Source organism: Mustela lutreola, chromosome 4 (genome assembly GCF_030435805.1).
Source record: "Mustela lutreola isolate mMusLut2 chromosome 4, mMusLut2.pri, whole genome shotgun sequence".
In the NCBI taxonomy this organism is placed as follows: domain Eukaryota; kingdom Metazoa; phylum Chordata; class Mammalia; order Carnivora; family Mustelidae; genus Mustela; species Mustela lutreola.
This window is the reverse complement of record NC_081293.1, coordinates 114,267,415-114,291,174: the sequence shown is the minus strand read 5'-3', so window position 1 is coordinate 114,291,174 and position 23,760 is coordinate 114,267,415. Positions and strand designations below refer to the sequence as shown.

Here is a 23,760-nt window from a genome sequence, read left to right as displayed (position 1 = left end):
GGATCTCTGTCAAATAAATAAATAAAATCTTGGGGCGCCTGGGTGGCTCAGTGGGTTAAAGCCTCTGCTTTTGGCTCAGGTCATGATCCCAGGGTCCTGGGATCGAGCCTTGCATCGGGCTCCCTGCTCAGCAGGGAGTCTGTTTTCCTTCCTCTCTCTCTGCCTGCCTCTCTGCCTACTTGTGATCTGTCAAATAAATTTAAATAAATATATAAATAAAATCTTAAAAAAAAATAATTTTGTTTGTACTATAGTCTGTCCAGAACAACAACAAAAATAGTGGTTATAGTGTGGTCATCCTTATTTATTTTTCTCCTGACTCTAAATGAAATGCTTCTGGTATTTTCCCAATAAATAAGACACTGGATTTTCATTTGAGATTTTCATATATTGTCATGTTACAGTATTTTTATATTGTTATGACAACTTGCATCTCTACTTTAGTAAAAAGGGTTTTTGTGTTTTTAGAAATAATCTAACATGGGGTGCCTGGGTGGCTCAGTCTACTGTCTACCTTCAGCTCAGGTCATGATTTCAGGGTCCTGGGATCAAGCCCCTGGTCAGAGCTCCCTGATCAGTGAGAGCCTGCTTCTCCCTCCCCTTTGTCCCTCCCCCTGCTTATGCTTTCTGTCAATAATAAAATCTTAAAAAAAAAAAAAAAAGACTCTGACATAGTCGAAAACAACTCACCCATTAAAATTCATCTATTATAACCATTCATTTTATTAAGATCCTCCAATTTGGGCCATTTGGGTTGTTCACAATTTTTCAAAATCACAAATAATGTTGCATGGTACCTCATCGTGTGGAAGATGGTTTCTGACTTTCTCTAAGTTCAGATTTCCTCTGAAAAGACATCTACTCTGAGAACTACAACAACAAAGGGTATTTGTGCTTCACCTTGGGGAACAGTACACCTGACGCTCTGGACTGGTTTTCAGCCTTAGTCCTTGAGCTCATTCCTGCTGTCAGGAGCCCATTCTGGCTTTGGCCTGAAAATGTAGGTGCTGGATGGGCGTGTGCATCTGGCTGTAGAGCCTGCGCGCCGGGCCAGCACGGAAGGCCAAGCCCTGCCCCAGAGTGCCCAGTCCACACACCCAAAGCAGCTCATCACGGAAGCTGCCCTGCACAGTGTGCACCTCCGCCCGCCTAAAGTCCCAACGTCCCAGGAAGAACTGACAGGCAAACTTTGTCATATCCTTAGTTAAAAACATGCTGTCTACTGAGTCCAACTGTTTAAAATTCATCTATATAATACCAGCTTGCTAATTCATCTCACAGCACTCTTTTTCTTTGCTGAAAATTTCCCTATACTTCCTGAAGACACGCAATCATCTCTTTGCTGCATATCAATCAGTTTGTTTCCCAGCTCAACATGTGCAAAAGCAGCCTGACCAAATTTCTTGAGGAAAAAAATCTGTCACTGCACCATTAATTAATATAAAACACAGGAGCTAAAAAGAGAAACTGGGAAATGGGCAAAGCTCCTAGTCTAGTACCCTTCCTCACCATATCCAATCTGAAGACCAAACAGCATAAAGCAAGGCTCGTGTGGCCATGGGCCAGTGGCAGGTCCAGGAAGAAAGGACACCAGGTCCTTATCTGCATACATATGCAGACAGTGGTGGGACCACAGGGCATAAATTAGTCTAGGACTTATATCCCAAGGAGTCCAGGAAGCAGAGATCAGGAGGAACAGAGGGGAACAAGGATGACAGAACTCTTCTTTGGTCATAACCGCTGTTGTAGAAACGAACAAGATACTTAAGAGGGAAGAAGTAATCAAGCACCTGGTGGCTCTGGAGAGATTCTGGAGAGTACTACTCCCTGGAAGCCATGGGAGTACCTGACGACTCCGTTGTTTTCTCTTTTTGAGATAAAATTAATATAACCTAAAATGTATCACTTTAACCATTATAAAATATACAATTTAGCAGATTTTAGTACATTCACAGTGTTGCGCAACTGTTACCACTATCTAATCCAAGAACATTTCCATCACTCCCCAAAAAACCCGACACCTATTAATCCCATTCCCTCTCCCAGCAGCCCCTAGCAACCACTCCTGCACTCTGTCTCTATACGTTTCCCTACTATGGACATTTCACATAAACATAATCATATATGTGGCCTTTTTTGTCTGATTTCTTGTATTTAGCATCACATTTTTTTTTTAAAGATTTTATTTATTTGACAGACGGAGATCAGAAGTAGGCAGAGAAGCAGACAGAGAGAGGAGGAAGCAGGCTCCCTGCTGAGCAGAGAGCCTGACGTGGGGCTCGATCCCAGGACCCTGGGATCATGACCTGAGCCAAAGGCAGAGGCTTTAACCCACCGAGCCACCCAGATGCCCCTAGCATCACATTTTTAAGACTGATCCATGTTTAGTGCCTGGGTGGTTCAGTGGGTTAAGTGTCTGCCTTCAGCTCAGGTCATGATCAGAGGGTCTTGGGATCAAGCCCTGCGTCTATCCTGGGTGGGGGTGGGGTAGGTCCCTGTTCAGCGGGGAGCCTGCTTCTCCCTCTGCCCCTTCCCCCACTCATGCTTGCTCTCTCTCTCAAATAAATAAATAAAATCTTAAAAATAGGTTCTCCATATTGTAATATGTATCAGTACTTCGTTCCTTTATATGGCTGAAGCATACTCCATTACCTCTTCCTGAATACACAATAGACATATGTTTCTGAATCCCACTGGCGCAGCAGAAAGCAACAGGTATATTCATTCTTATAGAATGGGCGTTCCCTGAGCAGAGGTGGAATGGGGTTGACAGTATCTTCATGATACTGTTCACAGTTTTAATTCTGATGATCTTGGATAGAGCTCTACGGTTTTAAATTCATAGCGAATTCTGTGACTAACTTGGGACTACTAAAAATCTCACTTTTAAACATCAGGAGCCAACCTAAGCAACATGTTGCACAAAAAGCCTTTATTAACAAAACCAGCGAAACACTGGCCCAGGCTCAGAAAGGAGACTGGCAGGAAGAGACAGGAAAAGAAACAAATCATTCTGAATGGGGCTGTTCCTGCTGGAGATCCTGTTAAAATTACAAGGTGGCTGGAGAGTTACATGAAGCTAAAAGAAATGCTGCTTATTCCTAGGAATGGGCGATTCAGCAATAATCAAGACCCCTGCGTGGCAGAGTAGGGTTATCCTGTGTACTCGTTCTCACGGGAAAGGCCACCCAGCCCGGCCCTGGGTATCCATTAAGCCAACGAAGGGTGTCGCCTGCATCCGCGAGATAAGTGCTATGTGCCTTCCAAAGGCCAACACTTAGGTGTCTAATATAGTTTCTTACTAAGTCAACAGGAAGATGAGAAAAGCAGCAAAAGGCTCGAAGACAAAGCGGCATTGTGATCAAGTGTGACACCTGGTGGCTGACCAAAAAGAGAAATACCTTGACTCCAAATATTCAAAGATTTCACATCATTTAATACAAAATAAAATAACGAGATGCCATTTTTTGACCCTCAGATTAGTAAAGGATTAAAAAAAAACCAGAACACCATAACACATGTTAGGGAGGATTCTGAGGAAGCAGAATAAAGGTGTAAATGGTACTACCTTTCCTCAGGGCAATTACGCTTTGCTGTCAAAAGAAATTGTAGAGGGGCACCTGGGTGGCTCAGTGGGTTAAAGCCTCTGCTATCAGCTCAGGTCAAGATCCCAGGGTCCTGGGATCGAGCCCCTCATTGGGCTCTCTGCTTGGCAGGGAGCCTGCTTCCTCCTCTCTCTGCCTGCTTCTCTGCCTACTTGTGATCTCCGTCTGTCAAATAAATAAAATCTTAAAAAAAGAAAAGAAAAGAAAAGAAACCGTAGAGTTTCACATTTAAGTCAGAATTCTGCTACTAAGTTTTTTTTGTATTGTTTTGTTTCTTTAAGATTTTATTTCTTTATTTTAGAGAGAGAAAGCGCACAACCAGGGGGAGCAGCAGGGAGAGGGAGAAGCAGACTCTCTACTGAGTAGGGAGCCTGACACAGGGCTCAATCCCAGTACCCCACGATCATGACCTGAGCTGTAGGCAGATGCTTAACCCACTGAGCCACCCAGGCGCCCTTCTCTGCTAAGTTTATCTTTTTTTTTTTTTTTTTAAAGATTTTATTTATTTATTTTGCAGAGAGAAATCACAAGTAAGCAGAGAGGCAGGCAGAGAGAGGAGGAAGCAGGCTCCCCGAGGAGCAGAGAGCCCGATACGGGGCTCCATCCCAGGACCCTGGGATCACGACCTGAGCCGAAGGCAGAGGCTTTAACCCACTGAGCCACCCAGGCGCCCCTCTGCTAAGTTTATCTTAATGAAGTTTGCCAAGATTTAGCTACCAATATGTCTCTCATGGAATTGCTTATAATAGCAAGAAATGGGAAACAATGTCAACATCAGAAATTAAGGTTTGCCATATTTTACGTATCTTTTGCTATGTACTAAAAGGGAAAGAGGTACATCATTTACTGTTCACAAGAACACATCTTATATAAATATTTTGGTTCACAGGGAAAAAAAGAGTCCCCCACAAAAAACACACCAAGCTGTGAACAAGGCAATCTCTGAAGGAGTACAATTATGGCAGAACTTTCATCTTCCACCTCGTTCCTTCTGGAAGGGAAATAAAACAACTAACTTACTTAATTTTTAAAAGAGATTATTTTTTTTTTAAGTAATCTCCACAACCAGCATGAGGCTCTAACTCACAACCCGGAGATCAAGAGTCACACGCTCTACTGACTAAGCCAGCCAGTTGCTTGTGAACTTACTATGATTTTGGTGGGGGGGGGGGGGGGGGGGGCGCGCGCCTGGGTGGCTCAGTGGGTTAAAGCCTCTGCCTTCGGCTCAGGTCATGATCCCAGGGTGCTGGGATCAAGCCCCACATCGGGCTCTCTGCTCAGCGGGGAGTCTGCTTCCTCCTCTCTCTCTCTCTCTCTCTGCCTGCCTCTCTGCCTACTTGTGATCTGTCAAATAAATAATTAAAATCTTAAAAAAAAATTATTTACTTGACAGAGAGAGAGAGAGAGAGACATCACAAGTAGGCAGAGAGGAAGGCAGAGTGGGGTAGGGGAGCAGGCTCCCTGCTGAGCAGAGAGCCCAATGCAAGGCTCGATGCAGGAGGGGACCAGGGCCTGAGCTGAAGGCAGAAGCCCAACCCACTGAACCACCAGGCACCCCTATTATGATTTTTTCTAACTTATTTTTTAATTTTGGTGAAAAAATTTTGCAGAACCAGCCGGATAGCATAGGAGTTGACTACAATGATAGTTTAGATACAGAAGACAGAAATACCAGAGTCCGGGAGCCACTGCTGCTCCCTCTAACCCTTCAGAGTTTCTGGCTAGCCCAGTGGCCCCCACTACCAGCAGAGGCAGTTTCAAATCTTCCCACTCTTCAATTTCTCTCCCCCAATCCTGTCCCCTGCATTCTCAGCAGATGATTCCACATTCTGCATCACAGGACGAAAAAGAGCAGGCCACCATATACGAATACTTTTAGGTGTCTCCTGCTGCTCTTTCAAACACGTCAAGATTCCTACAAACCTTAGTGGAGTCATGGAGAGATGTTCTTACTTTGCTTTTTCATGACCACATACATCATGCCTCCCTCTCGAGGTCAAGGAGGAAAAGGGCTGCAAAACCATTAGGATGCAACCAGATGCTTAAACCCGACACCATTTCATGTGAATCAGAATAGTCGTGGGAAAGCAGCACACTATAGGGGACCATGGGATAAAGAGGAGAGGTCGCCTCAAATTCTTTATGAAAAAATAAGGGAGTTACACATAAATACATATTTAAGTGAGGACAGCAAGCACAGATGACTGACTTCATTTATCATTACAGTATAATTAACATGTGGTAAACTGTACATATTCAAAATGTACAAGATTTACCACTAAGCCCATGAAACCATTACGACATTCAAGATAATGAACACACGCATAACCCTCAGAAGTTTTCTCCTGCCCCTTTATTTCTCCCTCCCACCATTCCTTACCTCAGGGTGGAGGCGGTGATGGTGTGTGTGCATGTGTCTGACTTCACATGGCTATAAACTCAGCGGGTGTGTGTGTGTGTGTGTGTGTGTCTGTCTTCTGACTTCACAAGGGTATAAATTCATCTTCTCCCCTTCCTTTCACTCAAGTGGCTGGGTTCAGAGCCCTCAGGACAGAGCAACAGCCGCGATCTCCAGGGTCACCTACCTGCTCCAGTCACAACCAACCCTTCCTTACTCCTGCCTCTCCACACAATGCCCTCCGTTTAGATCATGGCCAAGTCCAAGATCCTCACCACAGCCTGCAGGGTCCGAGGACCCTGATTTCTCACTAGCTCCCAGAAGACTAAAGTCACCTGCCAAGTACCAAATGTGCAGTGCTCCCCAACTCCTTTCCAGTGTCCTTTCACAAGGTATTTTCTCAGTTCAAACAAGCAACCTTAGACCCTCTGCAGCCTCAGAAAACTACCCATCCTTCCAGAATCTAGACCAGTGGTTCTCAACCCCAGGTGACTCTGCCCTTCAAGGGACACCTGGCAAAGTCTGGAGGCATTTTTGGTTGTCACAACTGGAGGGTGGGGGGCAGGGTGGGAGGAAGCTGCTGACATCCAATGGGTAGAGCCCACGGCTGCCACTAAATGCCCTACAATGTACAGGACGCCCCCACAACAAAGAATTATCCATTCCAAAATGTCACCGGTGAAGGCGGACATGCCCTGATTAGATTAAAACTAGAGCATCCCGTTTTCAATGAAACTGGCCTACCCTAATACCCCCACATTTATCTCACTGTGTGATAAGCTCTGATTTACTTATCTGTCTGCTCCATTAAATTGTAATTGCTTTAAATGCACAGACCATCTTTTCATCTGTATATCCCCAGGGTGTAACAAAAGATTCACTGTTTTGTAATTAAATTTTAAGTAACTTATATTTAATAATGAATGAACAAAAAAGGACGAAAAGAAAGAAGCACTCTTTCTTGACTTTCTTGACTCTACCACAAAAATCCTTTAAAAATCACACACAAACAATATCTGTATGCTCCTAAAAACATTAGGAAATACAGAAAAACAAAAAGAAAAAAAGAATAAAACTGATTTTTCAAATAGGCAGAGGCACCATTTAGAGAAGAAGAGAGAGGGGTACTTGGGTGGCTCAGTCGGTTAAGCGTCTGACTCGTGATTTCAGTTCAGGTCATGATCTCAGGTGGTGAGGTCAAGCCATGCATCAGGCTTGTGCTCAGTGTGGAGCCTGCTTTCCCTCTCCCTCTCTTCCCTCCACCCTAGGCTTTCTCTCTCTCTCTCAAATAAATCTCTCAAAAAAAAGAAAAGAAAAGAAAAAGAAGAGAGAAACCTCCTCATGGTGAATTTGAGGACAGTGACACCAGGGTTTTTGCAGAACGAACCCTGACATGTACTTGGTACTTACTTGAGAACAGCAATCTCTTGAACGGTTATGGCCCTTTTATCTTTGGTTCCCATGTAGGAGAATATGTTTGGTTTGACTCTGGTAAGACAAAAACAAAACCATATGAATTTGCACATCATTAGAAAATCGTATTTCTCATGATTTAAGACACAAAGTAAATAAAATGGTACCGGAATAGAAGAGTAAGGAGAAACTTGATTTTAAAATGTACCTGGTGGGGTGGGGGGTGCTGGGTGGCTCAGGGGGTTAATAAGCCTCTGCCTTCGGCTCAGGTCATGATCTCAGGGACCTGGGACCGAGCAGGCTCTCTGCTCGGCCGGAAGCCTGCTCCCCACCCCCCCCGCCTGCCTCTCTGCCTACTTGTCATCTCTCTCTCTCTGTCAAATAAACAAATACATCTTTAAAAAATAAAAAAATTAAAAAATAAAATGTACCCAGGAAATAGTATGCAAGCTAAGGAAGTAAATGATGCCTGGACAGCAACCTTCTTAGCAGGGCTTGACTTAGAATGTTTGTGGCTGAGTGAAAAAACATGCCATTGGAAGACTTTGCTAGCCAGTCACCAAAAGGAAACAATGTACTTCCTATCGACCGTAGGCCTTTCTTTAGATGACATAGCAGTGAAGGTAAAGAGGAATTCATTCTAGATACGTAACATACCACTCTGAAAATTTTATTATCTTCGGTTTTTAAAAAGTTAATAATACAAAGTTTCCATAAATTCATGGCATTTCTTTGCATAAAAAAGCTAAACACTATAATAGGGATCTCAATAGTTGTGATATGAAGATGTAACTAAGCTAGTTAACAATGAAGTATTTTATAGAAACTGCTCCACATGAAAAGGAAAAGGACAGGACAAACTGCTTGAATTCTGAGTGCTCTCCAACTGCCCATGTCACAGGAAGTCCCTCTGCAATACAGAGGAAGTATCCTCGCAGGCTCAGGGACAGACAGGCCCCACCGACTCTCTCCCAGAGAGCCAGCAACAGGAGTAAAATAATGTCCCTTGTAGGGTACTGCACCCTCCTGGCTAGCATACGGACTTACTGGCCCTGACCCCCAGTACCTCAGAATGGAGCTGCACTTGGACAGGGCCTTTAAAGAGGTGGTTCAGTTAGAATGAGGCTGCTGGGGGGCCCTTATCCGATCTGTTCCAGCAGAAAGAGAAAATCTGGACAGACTCTGGGACACACACACAGAGAAGGTGGCCATCTATAAGCCACGGAGAGGCCTCAAAAAAAAAAAAAAAACCAAACCTGCCAACACCTTGATCCTGGGACCCCCAGTCTCCTGAGCTATTACTGAAGCCCCCCAGTCTGTGACAGTTTGGTATGGTGGCCCCAGTGGACTGACACAGTGTGTACCACGTTTAAACTGGGTTAAATGTGTATCAAAGTAAACTTCCTGTGCGCACAGACTGGCTGCGGTGCCTGTATCCACAACTGAAAAACAATTCTTCAGCTCCTGGCCGATCCTCGAAGACTCAAACCTGCTCTATCTGCATTCCCAGGAGGAAATCCAACTGGTCTCAAGCGTCCGATCAAGTCCATCTCCAAGAATTAAAGAATTTACACTCTAGTTAAGCAAACCCCTGCAAACACATCAAAGTGTAGGCTTTCCAGGAAGCAAGTTACTTTTTATTTTCAACTGGATGGGCTACTATGATAACTATTTACTTATAGAATTTTGATCTTGAGTCATTAGCAGTATGCACGAAGGTTAAAAATAAATAAATAAATAAATCACCTACTGCTTAAGGAAACCGTAACTGGAGGGCACACTTGCTCTCTTTTTGCTTATTTTCCCACTTGTTTTTCATTAGCATTGAAAGAGGAAAATAAATTCCCGTGTTGTCATTTTGTGTCTGCACAAGAACAAGATACTAACCGTAAGTATTTGGACAGCACATTAATAGCATCCATGGTGTCTTTGTTTTCCTTGTACAGTACAAAGTGGCAGTAACTTCCCCTAGATTTTGGCCAAGAATGTTTTCTTGGATCTTAAAAGCAAAAAAAATTAAATGTTACACAGACCATAATAAAAGTGCTCTAAACATAAGCTTTAGCTTATGAAACCTACAAGCTCATTTTTTGCTAGAGAACCTGAGTGAGAAATCCGATCTAGTCTGACAAGAAATACAGGTTAAGTGGTTACAGCTGTGTGGACTACAGGTATGACACTTCCTGTGACTGGAGACTGCACATGATCTGTCCACAGTCACAAACAAAAGCTGAAAGGCAGGCTGTGTGACAAATGAGTACGACTAACCAACCATCCTCACACAGAGCAACTCCTCACACACAGGGGTCCCCACTCCCCAGAGGCGTTTACTTCACAAGCGCGTATCTTCTTGGTGGGTAACTGGCTTTCTGGAACACACGTGTCCAGAAGGAAAGAGAACTCCCCTTGGAATCTACAGGCCCTGCCTCATATCCCAAGCCAGGAGTTCACACATACTTGCCTCAGCAAGGATGGGGACAAAGCTTGTGAGGACTTGCCTTAGTGACACGTTCAAGCTTTCCAAAGGCCACTTCCTTCACAAAAGTTGAGTTAATCCTAGGTGGTTTACAAACGCTTCCCTGGCAGAGAGCATGGCTAGCATTCAAAACTTAATGGTCATGATTCTTGGGGAAAAGGAAACTCTAAAAATTAAGCCAGGTTAAATGTTAACTTTCAATGTGACCTTCTGAACTACAGTTAGATTATTCAACTTTTTGAAAAGTGACCAATATGTCCAGGTTTTGGAAAACATTTAAAAATTTTCTTTTAGGGACGCCTGGGTGGCTCAGTTGGTTAAGCAGCTGCCTTCGGCTCAGGTCATGATCCCAGCGTCCTGGGATCGAGTCCCACATCGGGCTCCTTGCTCGGCAGGGAGCCTGCTTCTCCCTCTGCCTCTGCCTGCCATTCTGTCTGCCTGTGCTCGCTCTCTTTCCCTCTCTCTGACAAATAAATAAAATCTTTAAAAAAAAAAAAAAATTTTCTTTTAAATGTACTATCATCAGAGATTTTTTTTTAAATATTAGGATTTAAACTCTGATCGTGAAAAATCAACACAGTTTGGGAAAAACAGGTAAGCCACAACCCCACTTCCAGATGCTGTACAATGATGTTCCTGCATCTTGAGCGACACACAGCAGCAAATGTCATCTGTACACATCTAATTCACTTGATTTCTACAACTTTGTGAAAGAAAAACTGTGGAAAAAGTATTTCATACAATCCTTAGAGTCTTCTTCTAAAAATGTTCCTTTGTCTTTGTCCCTAAAAATAATCCTTTAGGATGAACTCGTGAATCTGTCCTCTTCAGAGATATAAGAAACTTCTGGTACTGAAGTTGCTGGTACATTCCGCTTTGTCAAGGCAAAAAGCACTCTTGGTACGTTAGTGATTTACGCTAAAACGTAAACAACAAATGAATCAATGGATCATCTTGCAAAACCGCCACAGCTTGCATGCTCAGCGAATTGCTTTCCCTTTCTGATAAATGTGAAGGTAAGTCTCTTCTGTCTTGGACAACAAAAATATTACAAGTATTTCTTTGGCTCTTCGTGGGAATTCCTCACAATTCATCCTCAGAAAATTGTGAATAACAGTATTATTTTTGGCTTTCCATCTAGCTCACCAGTTAACCAAAATTGTCTTCTACTTAGCACTTGGGAGAAAAATCATTGGCATTTCATTTTCTCTACATGAAACACCAACCGCTCTTACCTGCTGCAGTTCTGACCTCTGTCCAAATGCACAGCATAAAGAGCACAAGAGAGCAATGTTTAATTCGTAATAATATTAAAGTGCTTTAGAGGTGAACATGCAAATGATCGCATGGAAATTTCCTACCAAGAACTGCTACAGTACCTGGTAGTTATGTGGTGGGTTAACAGCCATTCAGACGTTAACAATGGAATGTCACAGAGGCAAACAGTGAATGAGGAGAAAACTCACCTATAGGTACCAGCTTCCCTGTCTCAGCCTCCTCACAAGGGCAGGTCTTTTCATCCTCAGAGCTGCACTGTCCGTACCCAAGGGACGCAGCGTAAGGTTTACGACTGAATACAGTGCGTTGTCTACCCAACACTAGTGTTACAAGGCATGTTAACTGGAATTTAAATAAAAGCTTAAAAAAAAAAAAAAAAAAAAAACCTAATGCAAAATGCTGCCCCATCTAGAGATTCGTTTTCACAAAGTGCTACTTGTGATTATCTTTTGGTGGTGACACTGCATGTAATTATTGTTTAGCTTTGTCTTTTTCTGTGCTTTATGAGTTTCTGGCATTGAGTTATAAAGATTTTTTTATTCGATAAAGATTTGAGAATTCCTTACAGAAAACAGCTCCTGAAAAGATAAATTTGAAGGGATTTAAGATGATTTTAGAGACTTCTATTTAATGCAATGTTCAGACCTTTTTTGTATCATTGCCTGACAAGTCATCTATTGTAAAAGACGTATTTGAGATGATTGGGGGAAAAACTGAATGTGCACTGGCTACTGGATATTAATAAATTATTGTTCGTTATGTAGGATGTGATAATGGTTTGGGGTTTTTCTCCTTAGCTGCTAAATACACACTGAAGTATTTATGAGTGAAATGAAGTGCTGCAGAGAATTTTCTTTAGAACACTCCACAAGAAAAATGAGCAGGAGGAAAAGATCAAGCAAAAACAACAGAATGTAAACAATCTTGAAGGTGGTTGGTGGGTCCACAGTGGTTCAATATATACCACACTCTGTGCTTGTTTGAAAATATCCATAATACAACAAAGTCGAAAAAACCTTGTGATCAGAAATGATGTAGTGGAACTGTATGCATCCTTAATGACCCCCTCAGGACCCCTTCCCCTTCCCAATCAACTATAATGGCGAGAAATGAATGAGGCTACAAGGCTAAAAAACTTAATGCCTAAGAGAAACCATGACAACCGAGCATGAGTTTTGGCTCACAAGCATGCATCTTTTATTAGCAAATCCAAGCACTGCACATGCATAGCATTATCTCCTCTGTCACTAACATTGACGATTCTTTTTCTAGGCACACTCAGTATACAAAATAGTAAGCATATGCATTAATTAACCGGGAATATTTTGAATAATGAAAAAATCCGCAAGACTCAACTTATTCTGGGTGAATGGGACTTTCTAAAACTCTAAATCCTTGGAATGCTAAGGAGCATTATGTAGCTTTGTAATTTAAGAGAATTAAAAATGACTTTCAGACTTTTTTGAGACACCCTGTTTTAAAAGATAGAATGCAAAGAATTCTCAGGCTGAGATCACAGAAAGCAACCTTCTGATGGTCTGATAGGGCAGTGCCAGTTCAGTAGAAATAGAAACCAGAGAAAAAAAGAAACCACATTCGGGAAGGGTCAGGTATGGAGCACAGAGATCCTCATGAATAAGGAAGGAAAAATGTAGCTCTAGAAAGAGGACATGATGGTGTAGCATGCAGAACATTCTTTCCTTCTTATTCAAGGCCATTTCCAGGACTGCATCGCTGTACACTGACCTTCCAACTATCACTCTCCTCCCAGAATTTCTGCCCACCCTCTCCACTGGCTCTTTCCCTTCAGGAGATCAAGACGCCCAGGACTCTTCCATTTTAAAAGTCAAACTTGCATCCCTCTCCACCATGCTGCCTTCCTTTCTCCTTCTCTTCATAGCTTATTTTTTTTTTAAATTTATTTAGTCAAGTAATCTCTACACCCCAGGTGGGGCTCAAACTCACGCCTGTGAAATCAAGAGCCACACACACCTCCGAATGAGCCAGCAGCGCCCCTCTTTACAGCTTATTTCAAATAGCATTCCATACTGGTGTCTTCCAGCGCAGCCTACGGTGTCAACCGGTTCCCAATCCTATTCTACTGGAGTTTCTACAGCAAACGCCCCAATGATATCGATGTGGCTATAAACTGACAGATTGATTTCAGAGTTCTTCTCTTGCTGGACCCATCTGTAGTATTTTCCACTGCTAATCACTTCAGTTATTGGCATTCCCTCTTCCTGTGGATTCCACAATACCAGCCTCTCCCAGAGAGTTTCCTTCTTATCTGTCTGGCCCTTTCTCTGGAGTCTCTGTGGATTCCTTTATCTGGGTAGGTATCCCTGCTGGGATCCATTCCTTTCAGAAAGTATGCAGGAACCTCTACATATCATGTGGCAGATTTTTTCCTTATTTTTACTTAAGTCTTTTTAAAAAGATGTCCTTAGAGGCATTTAGAATATATGATCTATCTGAAAATACATATTAGTTTACCTGACTACATGGCTTATAATAATTAAATGATATTTTCAGAAAATACCGTTAGGCATGGTTTGGTAGGTGAATCAAGGTGCCCTGTCTATCAGACTGGATTCACAAACAACATAGCTTCGGAGGTAAAACAGCTGGTAATCTGTGGTGTCTGGGCACCATGATGTCTACGTTTTAGGATGCATGGCTCTAGCTGAGAAAAGTTTAGGTGAGAATATTGCCAATCTGCTTAGTAACGCATGTAACAATATCAGGGTATGGTAGGAAAGGAGCGCTAAAAACACTATAAGCTTAGCTTTGCAATGAATCTCTAAAAGCTAATTTATTCATATGCTCGAAACGGTAAGTTATCATTGGTACTGGACTCTATTTGCAGGGGCATGAAGGGTGGTCTTTGGATCCCAGCTCTCCCGACTTTTCCAACAGTCTTTAACTAAGGCACTCTTACTGGTGGGGAGTTGGATCTGCAACAGATGAACACAGGCCCTCCTGTGTTCTGTCTGGGGCTATGAGGAGGTGGGTGAGAATGGCTCAGACCTCCAGTCCACTTTGACCAAACGCCAAAACGACTCAAGCTCAAGAGGTTTAGAACTCTATGCAGGTGACGATCCAATCTGACCTGCCTTCATGCTTCCTCCAGTGAGAAATTCCTATTTTACTGAAGATGTGCAAGGGAAAGAGGGAGGGTGGTTCAAGTCCTACAGAGCTCAGCATCTCACCTAAAAAATCTTAAGGAAATTTCTTATTTGGAAAAAAAAGAAGATGGGTATGGCTTAGGCATAGAGAATGTGGCTAAAGACAGAATGTGAGAGATCTGATGCCACTCACTTGAGGGGAAAGGGTGGGAAGACTCTCAGGGCCACCATGACAGTGCAAATAAATGCCCTAACACCCCTCTCTGCAAGTCACAAAGGCCAGCATCCTCTAGGAAAGAAAGATAATTTCTAAGCAGCAGCCAGTCAAAACAATCCAGGTTTTGCTAACCTGCTTCCTCATGACCACACTCAGCAGAATCAAGACCTTGCCTTTAAAAGGGGGCTGTTGCCCAACATGGGGACTGCCTCTCTACAAGGAACGGCTCACTAGCAGCCACGCTCAGCCTGGGCTCCTTGAGAGAACGGGAGCCTGAGTGCACCATGGCACCCTCTCTATATCCAGGACAGTAACCAGCCATCTGCCAATCTTGGGAGAAGGCAAAAAAAAAAAAAAAAAATTCACTCAAATCACTTTCATTAATGCTTCTGAACAGCCCTGGCTGGAGAATCATTTTATACGGTGACTCAGACATCAAAGAAATGTGCAGCAAGCAAGACATCAGCATGTGGCTTGAGGAGTGATTAACCACCCATGCCCTCAGCTGTTCCAGAACACACCATCTCATTTCCTTTGCAGTGTCCACTGAGAAGTAGCCTCCAATGTCCATCTTCTCCTCCTACCTGCTCAAGATTTCTCATTTCTGTGTCACTACCCAGACATACTGAACCAACTACATTATTTTTTTTTTCAGGCACAGCTGAACCTTATTTCTGTGCCCATTTTTCTTATAATGGCCTCATTTCTCTAGATTCATAGTTACAATTAAGGCTTCTCCCACTCACGCATTAACCTGAGAGAAGACTGACAAAGCATCAACAGTGTGAGCAGTCTTTTGTTACGCAGTCTTCGAGTTTTGCTCTGACAAATATATCTAGAAATAACTCTTCCCTAATAGAAGCCATCAAGCGTAGGGGACGAGGGTGAGGAAATATCTTTTTCCCCACTGTCATTTTCATTAGAATTTTGTCTGCTGATTTGGCAGACGACCTATTTTTTAAGGATATAGAAATTTTCATGGCTATAGAAAATACATTAGACTTGTTTCAAGTGAATGATATACAACAAAAGATGAGCATGGGCAAAGGGATATTTTCCTGTATATTCCATGGGGTTTTTTTTGTCTGAGTGAAAAAACTCACAGTTGGAAAGCAGAAGGCCTTCCATTATAGGGGCTTGGCAGAAAATATGCCACTGGGATTTGGGGTTCACTGAAAGCTTTCTTTTCTCCATTAAGGCACAGAATGAGCAATACCCTTCCATTTTCTTTTTGAATTACCGCTGAGCCCATTCTGCTCCTCAGGGAACGTATCAAATTCCTAGCACTGTCTCTTCGGCACCACTGTCACTATGGCAAATCGTGACTCCCAAAAGAGACCCAGTGCTCCCAACCAGACACATTCTACAGGGCTGCTCTGTGAATGTGAAAGCTATCATCCACCTTCTCTGAAAGAGTGACATGGCCAATATACTCTCCTGCCCACCAGCCAAGTAGTCCTGAAACATGAACGGGCAAGAGCAGGAGGAGCAGGACGGTCCCCGACAGCACAAATGCCAGGTCACTCGCACACTTACTTGCCAGAGCCTTTTTCCCAGCTGCATGGTAGGCTACAATATATTTCTTCCCCTCTCTGTCCTCCGTTTTTGTCTCTAATCCTGGAAACAGAGATTTAATCGCTTGATGGATGACGGTTCTTTTTTCTTTGGTGTCCTCAATAACCTATTAAAAACAGAAATACCGCGACTAGTGATTTAACAAACATCAAATAGGGAGATAACACTAATGAGTCAGTAAAAACACGAGTCGTGTTATCAACCGTGTGAAGTAACAGAGTCTGTGGGTAGGATTGCTGGATCTCCCAGAGCTCCGTAACGCTGCTCATCTTAAGAGCCTGTTTACTGAGCATGACCGCCGCCAGGCACAGTACCAAGAACTTCGCAGTCGTTGGCTTATTTAATCCCCATCATCTCCTCACCATGCCATCCTTACACCTGCTCGGAGAGAAGGAAAACGAAGCTGACAGAAGTGAAGGAATGTGTCCCAGCTCACAGCTGGAGGAAGGCGGCGCCAGATGTGAAATCCAGGCTGTGAGACTCCAGAGGCGCCCATCACAGACACTGCCTCTCAGGGACTCGGGGCTCTCAGATGGCGATGTCGGCAAGCTGGGTCTTTGGAGGATCACACATTCAACTCCCTGGAACACTCCAATCTACAACTGCCCCATAGTGAACCCTATATTAGATGAATTATTTTATAATGATGTTCTAGAACATTTGTTCATAATAAAAAATAAAATCGACATCAAGAAAATGTAAACTTAAAAAAAAAAAAAAAAAAAAAAAAAAAAAAAAAAAAAGAAAATGTAAACTTATTAGTTATAGAACCATTGTTCAGGGGCGCCTGGGTGGCACACTAGGTTGAACGCCTGACTCTCAATTTCAGCTCAGGTCATGATTCTCAGGGTCGTGGGATCGAGCCCCGCGTCGGGCTCCAGCTCTGCACTGGGTGTGGAGTCTGGTTAAGATTCTCTCCGCCCCTTCCCCCTGCTGCACACATGTTCCCTCTCTCAAAACAAAACAAAACAAAACAAAACTGTTGTTCAATTTCTGAATGTCTCACTCTAAGAAATACATTTCGTATCTAGATTCAACCACCAGAAGTATGTATGTGTATATGCCTTACTAAATACCTAAAATTTTTTTAGAAAAACAGTATTTATCCTTAATGTGTACAATACATTCTTATTTTCTGTTTTATCGTATTGCATTCACACAGATATCGGTTAAGTTCTACTGAACTGATTCCATGACCCACTGAGGACTGCAATCTGCAAGCTGAAAAACACCAGGATACATTAAACTACTTGCTAAACTTAGTAATATTTTAGTAAAATTAAAAATGTAAAAGAAAACAAACTACATTTTAATTACAGACATGTGACATTTTCATATTAAAAATGAGTCTAGATCTGGTATTTACTGAGCACTGAGCTGGAATCAAACTTTGTACAGATGACTGAACACATAGTTAGACTTCAAGCATTTGGCAAGTCCGTCCTCATTTTACAAACAAGAAAATGTGCCCAGGCTTTATCTTTAAAGGTAAAAACATTCAGTAGATGTCATGATTATAGGTTTTCAGAGGACACTGAGATCTGCCACTGTGCTGTACAAGCAAGAGAAACCTAAGCCACCCTCCTGGACAGCTCCCCAAAACAGTTCTTTGTTTTCTTTTTGGCACTGCAAGATTTTGTCCATTGGTAAATTCAGTAATTGATGAATCCTAAAACTGTAATATACATACTTTGGGGACATTTCGGTGGATGGGAAGAAGAGCCAAGGGTTGGGGGCAGATAATGAATTCTGAAAAGTTATGGTAAGCTCTTGTTAACTGGGAGTGATGGAAACCGGGATTTCAGACAACCCCTAATCAAGTAGGTCATTAAACTATGGTATAAAATGAATTTAACATAAACTTAAAATTCTAAAAATCTTATGCTACAAGACTCTTAAAATCTTGTATCACCTAGAGCTGCGCTATCCTGTACGGCAGTCATGAGCTACAGATGGCAACGGAGTCCCTGAATGTGGCTAGTCTGAACTGAGCTATGTTACCAGCATAAAAGAACACCAAATTTTGATGATTAAGCAGGGGGAAAAAAGAATGTAAAAACATCTCATTTGTAAAAAAAAAAATATATATGTATATAGATTACCTGCTGAACTATTCTATTTTTTATTATTTTTTAAAATTTATTCTTTTATTCCAGAGAGAGCAAGAGTGGGGGAAAGGGCAGAGGGAGAGGGAGAATAATCTCAAGCAGACTCCCAGCTGAGTGCAGAGCCCAGCGTGGGGCTTGATCTAATGACCCCAAGAGCATGACCTAAGCCGAAATCAGGAGTCAGATGTTTAACTGACTAAGCCACCTAGGTGCCCTGAAATGATATTTTAAAATGTACTAGGGTAGGGCGCCTGGGTGGCTCAGTGGGTTAAGCCGCTGCCTTCGGCTCAGATCATGATCTCAGGGTCCTGGGATCGAGGCCCGCATCGGGCTCTCTGCTCAGCAGAGAGCCTGCTTCCTCCTCTCTCTCTGCCTGCCTCTCTGCCTGCTTGTGATCTCTCTCTGTCAAATAAATAAATAAAATCTTAAAAAAAAAATAAAAATAAAAAAATAAAATGTACTAGGGTAAGTAAAATATAATGTAAAAATTAATTTCACCTCTGTAAGTTTTTAGAAAGTTTAAAATTAAAAACATGGCACGCATTATAATTCCACTGGACAGCACTAACTGAGAATAAAATTTTCATAACAAAAGCTTTTGAAAAGGCATCCACTATTGCATTTAGTAGCTCAGCTCTCCTTTTCCTCCACAGTGGAAGCTGATTGAAGTTGAGCAGAGAAATCTCCCTTCTCTTTCCCCAACACCTCTCCCTCTAAAAACCCACCTGAGACCCAGAGGCTGTAGGAGGCAGAGCCAAGGCCACGGCCTCCCTAGCAGGCCACACATCTGATTGTCAGGCTGTCCTAGTCTTTTGGCTACAGACACCATGTGATAGAAAAACTACTCTATGATTCCGAACAATACCTTTCTTTGTTGATCTGTGGTCATGTATAAAATTTTCTTAAAACAAAAACGTTAACTTTTTTTGTTATAGTTTATCTGGATACAGGTTATCTGCCACTGACAGAAACATTTTTTTAAAATTCTACTTATTTATTTATTTATTTGACAGACAGAGCCAAAGAGCACAAGGAGGGAAATGACAGAGGGAGAGGGAGAAGGAGATTCCCCTGCTGAGCAGGGAGCCCCATGCCCTAAGGCAGATGCTTAAGTGACTGAGCCATCCAGGCACCCCAATAAAAACATTTTTAGTGTAGTGCTCTTTTAGATCAAATAGAGCAAGGCCATCCTTTTATAAGCTACTGTAATTTTTCTAATAGACACTTTGATATATTCACCCAAAAAGAAGCACTCAAAACTCTAAAGAAACTTTTCCATACATTTTTGTGCTATTTACCTCGATGGCAACACTGGTTTCCTTATTTTTAAAAAGCTGGAGTTCTTCTAAACGCTGCTTTTCTTCAGCTGTCAAAACCGTAAATACATCTTCTGAAGGATCCTTGAAAATAATGATGAAACTCTCAGTGAGTCAAACACAGAATTTAAAGCTGTTAGAGATCTGTATTTCCAGGATCTCCAGGAAATGCTATTTTATATAGAAGGTGACTTTTGCTGGAGAGCTGCTCTTACCTCCTCATCCACTGGGACGGACAAGTCATCCAAATGGCTGATCTGTCCATCTTTTCCTATTTCATGAACAACGAAGTCGGAGTACCTAAAATGAAAAGGAAACACAAATTTTCAAAGCATTAACATTTTGCTTCCTAGTAATTTTAGGAGAAAATTTATTAACATTAAGCCTTGTTGTACGAAACAGGGATTTAAAAAACAATCTTCAGTACAAAATTCACATGGAGTTATTTCTTCTGGTTTCTTAATGAATTCTAAGCCATGGCTTGGCTTTGTATTGGAATGTAAGGGCCCTCTGAACTTCTAGAATATTTTTTCAGAGAAATGCATAAATCAAAGCATAGGAATGTTACAGAGACAGTCCATACTAAAGTGAATCCTAAAATATGGGACGGTTAATTAAATCGGAACCCTGTGAGTCTACCATGAACCAACCTGAAGCTTACATTTATGCTAAATACTCTACACACATTACTTAAAATCCTCTCAAAAACCCCAAGATGGTATTAGGAGCCATTTTCTGGAAAAGGCTACCGAGGCTCTGAGTTAAGTAAACTCAGTGACCAGACCAGACTCACACCCAGATCCACCTGCTTTCTACTGTAGATGTGGCACATTTAGGTGAAAGAGCTGAGTTTAAGATTTGAAAACCAACTCAAGAGAAAACTTAAGACCATTTACAATAATGTATTTTAAAGAAGTAAACAGCACTCACTCACGTATGAGCAAGGCATGCCACAAAAATTATTTTTATTTACTCATTTCATCTTTAAATGGCTTCATCTGACTATTTAGGCAGCTCTTCTCCATCCCATTCTGTAAGGATCTATTTTATATTTTTATTTTAGCCAGAGGCTTCCACTGAGGTTAAACAATAACTTTGCTGTTTAACCCTTAAACTGTTCCTGCTCCCCTCCCCCCAGGGGACTTAAAAACAAGTCCTGGAAACCAGCTCCAGGTGTGGAGGCCAAGAAAAACAAGGCTGTATCCACCTCTGAGTCTAGCCCTAACATAAGTACAGCCATCTTGGCAAAGCAAAAGCTGGCACCTTGCACTGTAAGAGTGGGTTAGCATAAGAATGGCCATCCTGAAGGCCAGGAAACCATTTTACTGAGCGTCCGTAACCAGCCCACAAGGGCGCGTGTAACTTGAGATAAGAGAAAGTAGCTAAAACCTGAAAAAACAACTTAATCATATACCACCAGGGTGGTTAGGTGGTGGTGCCACAGGGACCAAATGTTGAAGAAAAACAAATAGTTAACTTGCAGAGATCACAATCCTGCAAGACAGGAGTCTCCCTTGGTTTGCAAAGGTCCTGGTGATTTACAACAAAAAGGGCTATCTCTTCAATGGCCCAATTTCCAGAGACAGATGGCTTAGTTCCTCAAGGCCTAAGATCGCCCTCCCCACCAGAAAACCGAAGGAGGCTGAGGCAGAAGGAAATGTAAATAAAGTTAAATTTCTTCTAAACTTAAGTCTCACTTAACCGCCAGGATGGCTCCAGGGTGACGCCTCCTGGCTCCAGGGTGACGCCGGGGTGGCAAAAGGTTAAACAAAGTTAAACTGTCAAAGTGGGGCACAAGATATGTCTATAGCTATGATAAAGTGCCTTGAAAATTATATATAAACCCTTGGCTTTGAGTGCTCGGGGTCCTTGTTGAAACCCGCTGCGCCAGGCAGATACTTGGACCTCAGCTAGCTGGAAATAAACCTAGCTGTGTGACTTGCATTACTGAGAGTGTTCTCTAACTGAGGGGTGGTCAACTCCGTACCCTAACAATTCCTTTGTGACCATCAGTAAACAATTCTTGGGGATAGAAAGCTAAAGAGAAGAATAACCAGAGGGCGCCTGGGTGGTTTAGTCATGAGGAGTCTGCCTTTAGCTCAGGTCATGATCCCAGGATCCTGTGATCAAGCCCCACATCAGGCTCCCTGCCCTGCGGAAAGCCTGCTTCTCCCTCTCCCATCCCCCTGCTTGTGTTCCCTCTCTCGCTGTGTCTGTCAAATAAATAAATAAAATCTTAAAAAAAAAAAAAAGAAGAAGAAGAAAAAGAAATAGAAGAGCCTTTTGCTGGTTTCTTCCTCAAGAAAAGAACAAACAGAACGAAAATAACTTGACACGTAAATAAAAACATACCTTTCTTTCAAGATGCCTGAAAATCCCTGATGAGAACTTACAAACTTGGTGATGCCAACATCAAGTTCAGTGAGGCCGTGCTTCATCATGTCTGCAAAACTCTCAGCTTCCTCCTCCTCCTCACCCTCCTCCGAAAGGCCATCTTCTTCCTCCTCCTCCTCTTCCTCCACCTGCACATCAGAATTCTTTCTACCTTCTTTGGCACTTACAGCTGTGGGCGGTCCAGGCACGTCTACACGGCCGGGAGGAGAGTCGTGCTCCAGCCCATCCTGACCTGTGGTCAGATTCCCATCCAAGACCTTCTGTCTCTTTGCCTCCTCAGCTGAGGCCACACAGTCATTATCTTCGACAGCATGAGACCCACGTTTCAGCGACACACCAGTCACTTCTGTCATCTCCATTCTTAAGGCTCCAAAAAAACATTTAAGAGAACCTTTTGGGAAGGAAGAGAGAGAAGGAAGTAACAATCACTTCTGTTAAGAGGTGTTAAGGGGGGGCACCTGGGTGGTTCAGTGGGCTAAGGCCTCTGCCTTTGGCTTGGGTCATGATCTCAGGGTCCTGGGATTGAGCCCCACATTGGGCTCTCTGCTTGGAGGGGAGTCTGTTTCCTCCTCCCTCTCTGCCTGCCTCTCTGCCTACTTGTGATCTCTGTCTGTCAAATAAATAAATAAATAACAATCTAAAATTAAAAAAAAAAAAAAAAGAGGTGTTAAGGGGTGAGTTTCAGCAAACAAAGGCACAATTAACTTTGCTCCTAGGATCCTAAAACTCATTTATTACAATAATTCTTCCTGATGCTGGCACAGAAAAATGGCACAACACTTCTGCATAGAATTTGAGTGTGTTTCATAAACCTTAAAAAAATGTATGTTCTTTGACCCAGAAATACTACTTTCAGGGATTATCTTAAAATAACTGAAGTGCTTAAAATTTTTGTTAAGTGTTTCAAGTTCAGCTGTAAGAATACTCATCTCAGTGCTTTCATATTAGCAAAAAACTAAGAACAATGATGCCTGGGTACATAAACTAAACTGAAAGACCCTCACTCCGCACCCAAGAACCAGACACCACGTCTCCACTGGATGCAAGTCGCAAGAGGTGATTTATTGTTTACACAAGGCGCCTGCGGACTCATCAGCCTCCTGTGGACTGAGCGTGCCGGGCTAAGTTGGGGAGCAGATTATATAGGGCAGGGTTGGGGTGGCGGGAAGCGAACTTACAGAAGCAGATGCATGGTTACAGGGATCTGATTGGTTAACTTAAATCAAGCATAGTCAGGCGTTGGATTCAAGGCAAGGACTCAGCCGTTTGTTCTGGTGGGCCTTGCCTCAGCACTCTGGAAAGTCCCAGGTACACTCTGTTTCTCATTTGTCTTCCCTTTTGACAGGCCGGTTGACCATAGACATCCTGGTATGTATTGCCATCCGGCTATGGGGACAATAGGTTACTTAATCAAGCCTTCAGCAAGGGGACAGGGGGTGCTGTGGGGATATCAGGTTACTTAAACAAGCCTTTAGCAAGGGGAGAGGGGTCTTTCAAAACAATAAGTCAAAACAGTGTGAACAGAAACTGGGAAAGGTGGTTACTTCTAGGACATGGTATGGGTGGCTGAGCACAACAGGGTGACCTGCTGTTTTTACTGAAAACCGCAGTCAGGCCACTTGAACTTTGTTTCACGAAGATTATCATCCTTTCAAAAAACTCATTAAACAAAAATAGTGCATAAATACACTTACTGACATGAATGCATACTTGTACCATATGAAAAATAAAAAGCAAAGGGGATGCAGAGTTGCTTACTGGGTACAGAGTTTCAGTTTTGCATGATTAGAATGAGCCCCGCATACTGGTTGCACAACAGTGTGAATGTGTGTAACACTACTGAACTGTATGCTTC

At 42.6% G+C, this 23,760-nt stretch overlaps 1 protein-coding gene across 3 annotated transcripts in view; it reads right to left on the bottom strand.

The window, feature by feature from the left end:
* PUS7 (pseudouridine synthase 7) overlaps positions 1-23,760 on the bottom strand; it is a 58,410-nt gene that overhangs the window by 26,732 nt on the left and 7,918 nt on the right. For all 3 annotated transcript variants that reach the window (XR_009352800.1, XM_059170854.1, XM_059170855.1), the window contains exons 2-7: positions 21,864-22,296; positions 19,727-19,811; positions 19,494-19,595; positions 16,049-16,193; positions 9,304-9,415; positions 7,414-7,491 (exon numbers count right to left, since the gene is read on the bottom strand). Coding sequence is in view for 2 of the 3 variants with exons in the window: in XM_059170854.1 (XP_059026837.1) it covers positions 7,414-7,491; positions 9,304-9,415; positions 16,049-16,193; positions 19,494-19,595; positions 19,727-19,811; positions 21,864-22,296 (955 nt within the window). In the remaining variant the exon portion in view is untranslated. The remainder of the gene's footprint in view (positions 1-7,413; positions 7,492-9,303; positions 9,416-16,048; positions 16,194-19,493; positions 19,596-19,726; positions 19,812-21,863; positions 22,297-23,760) is intronic.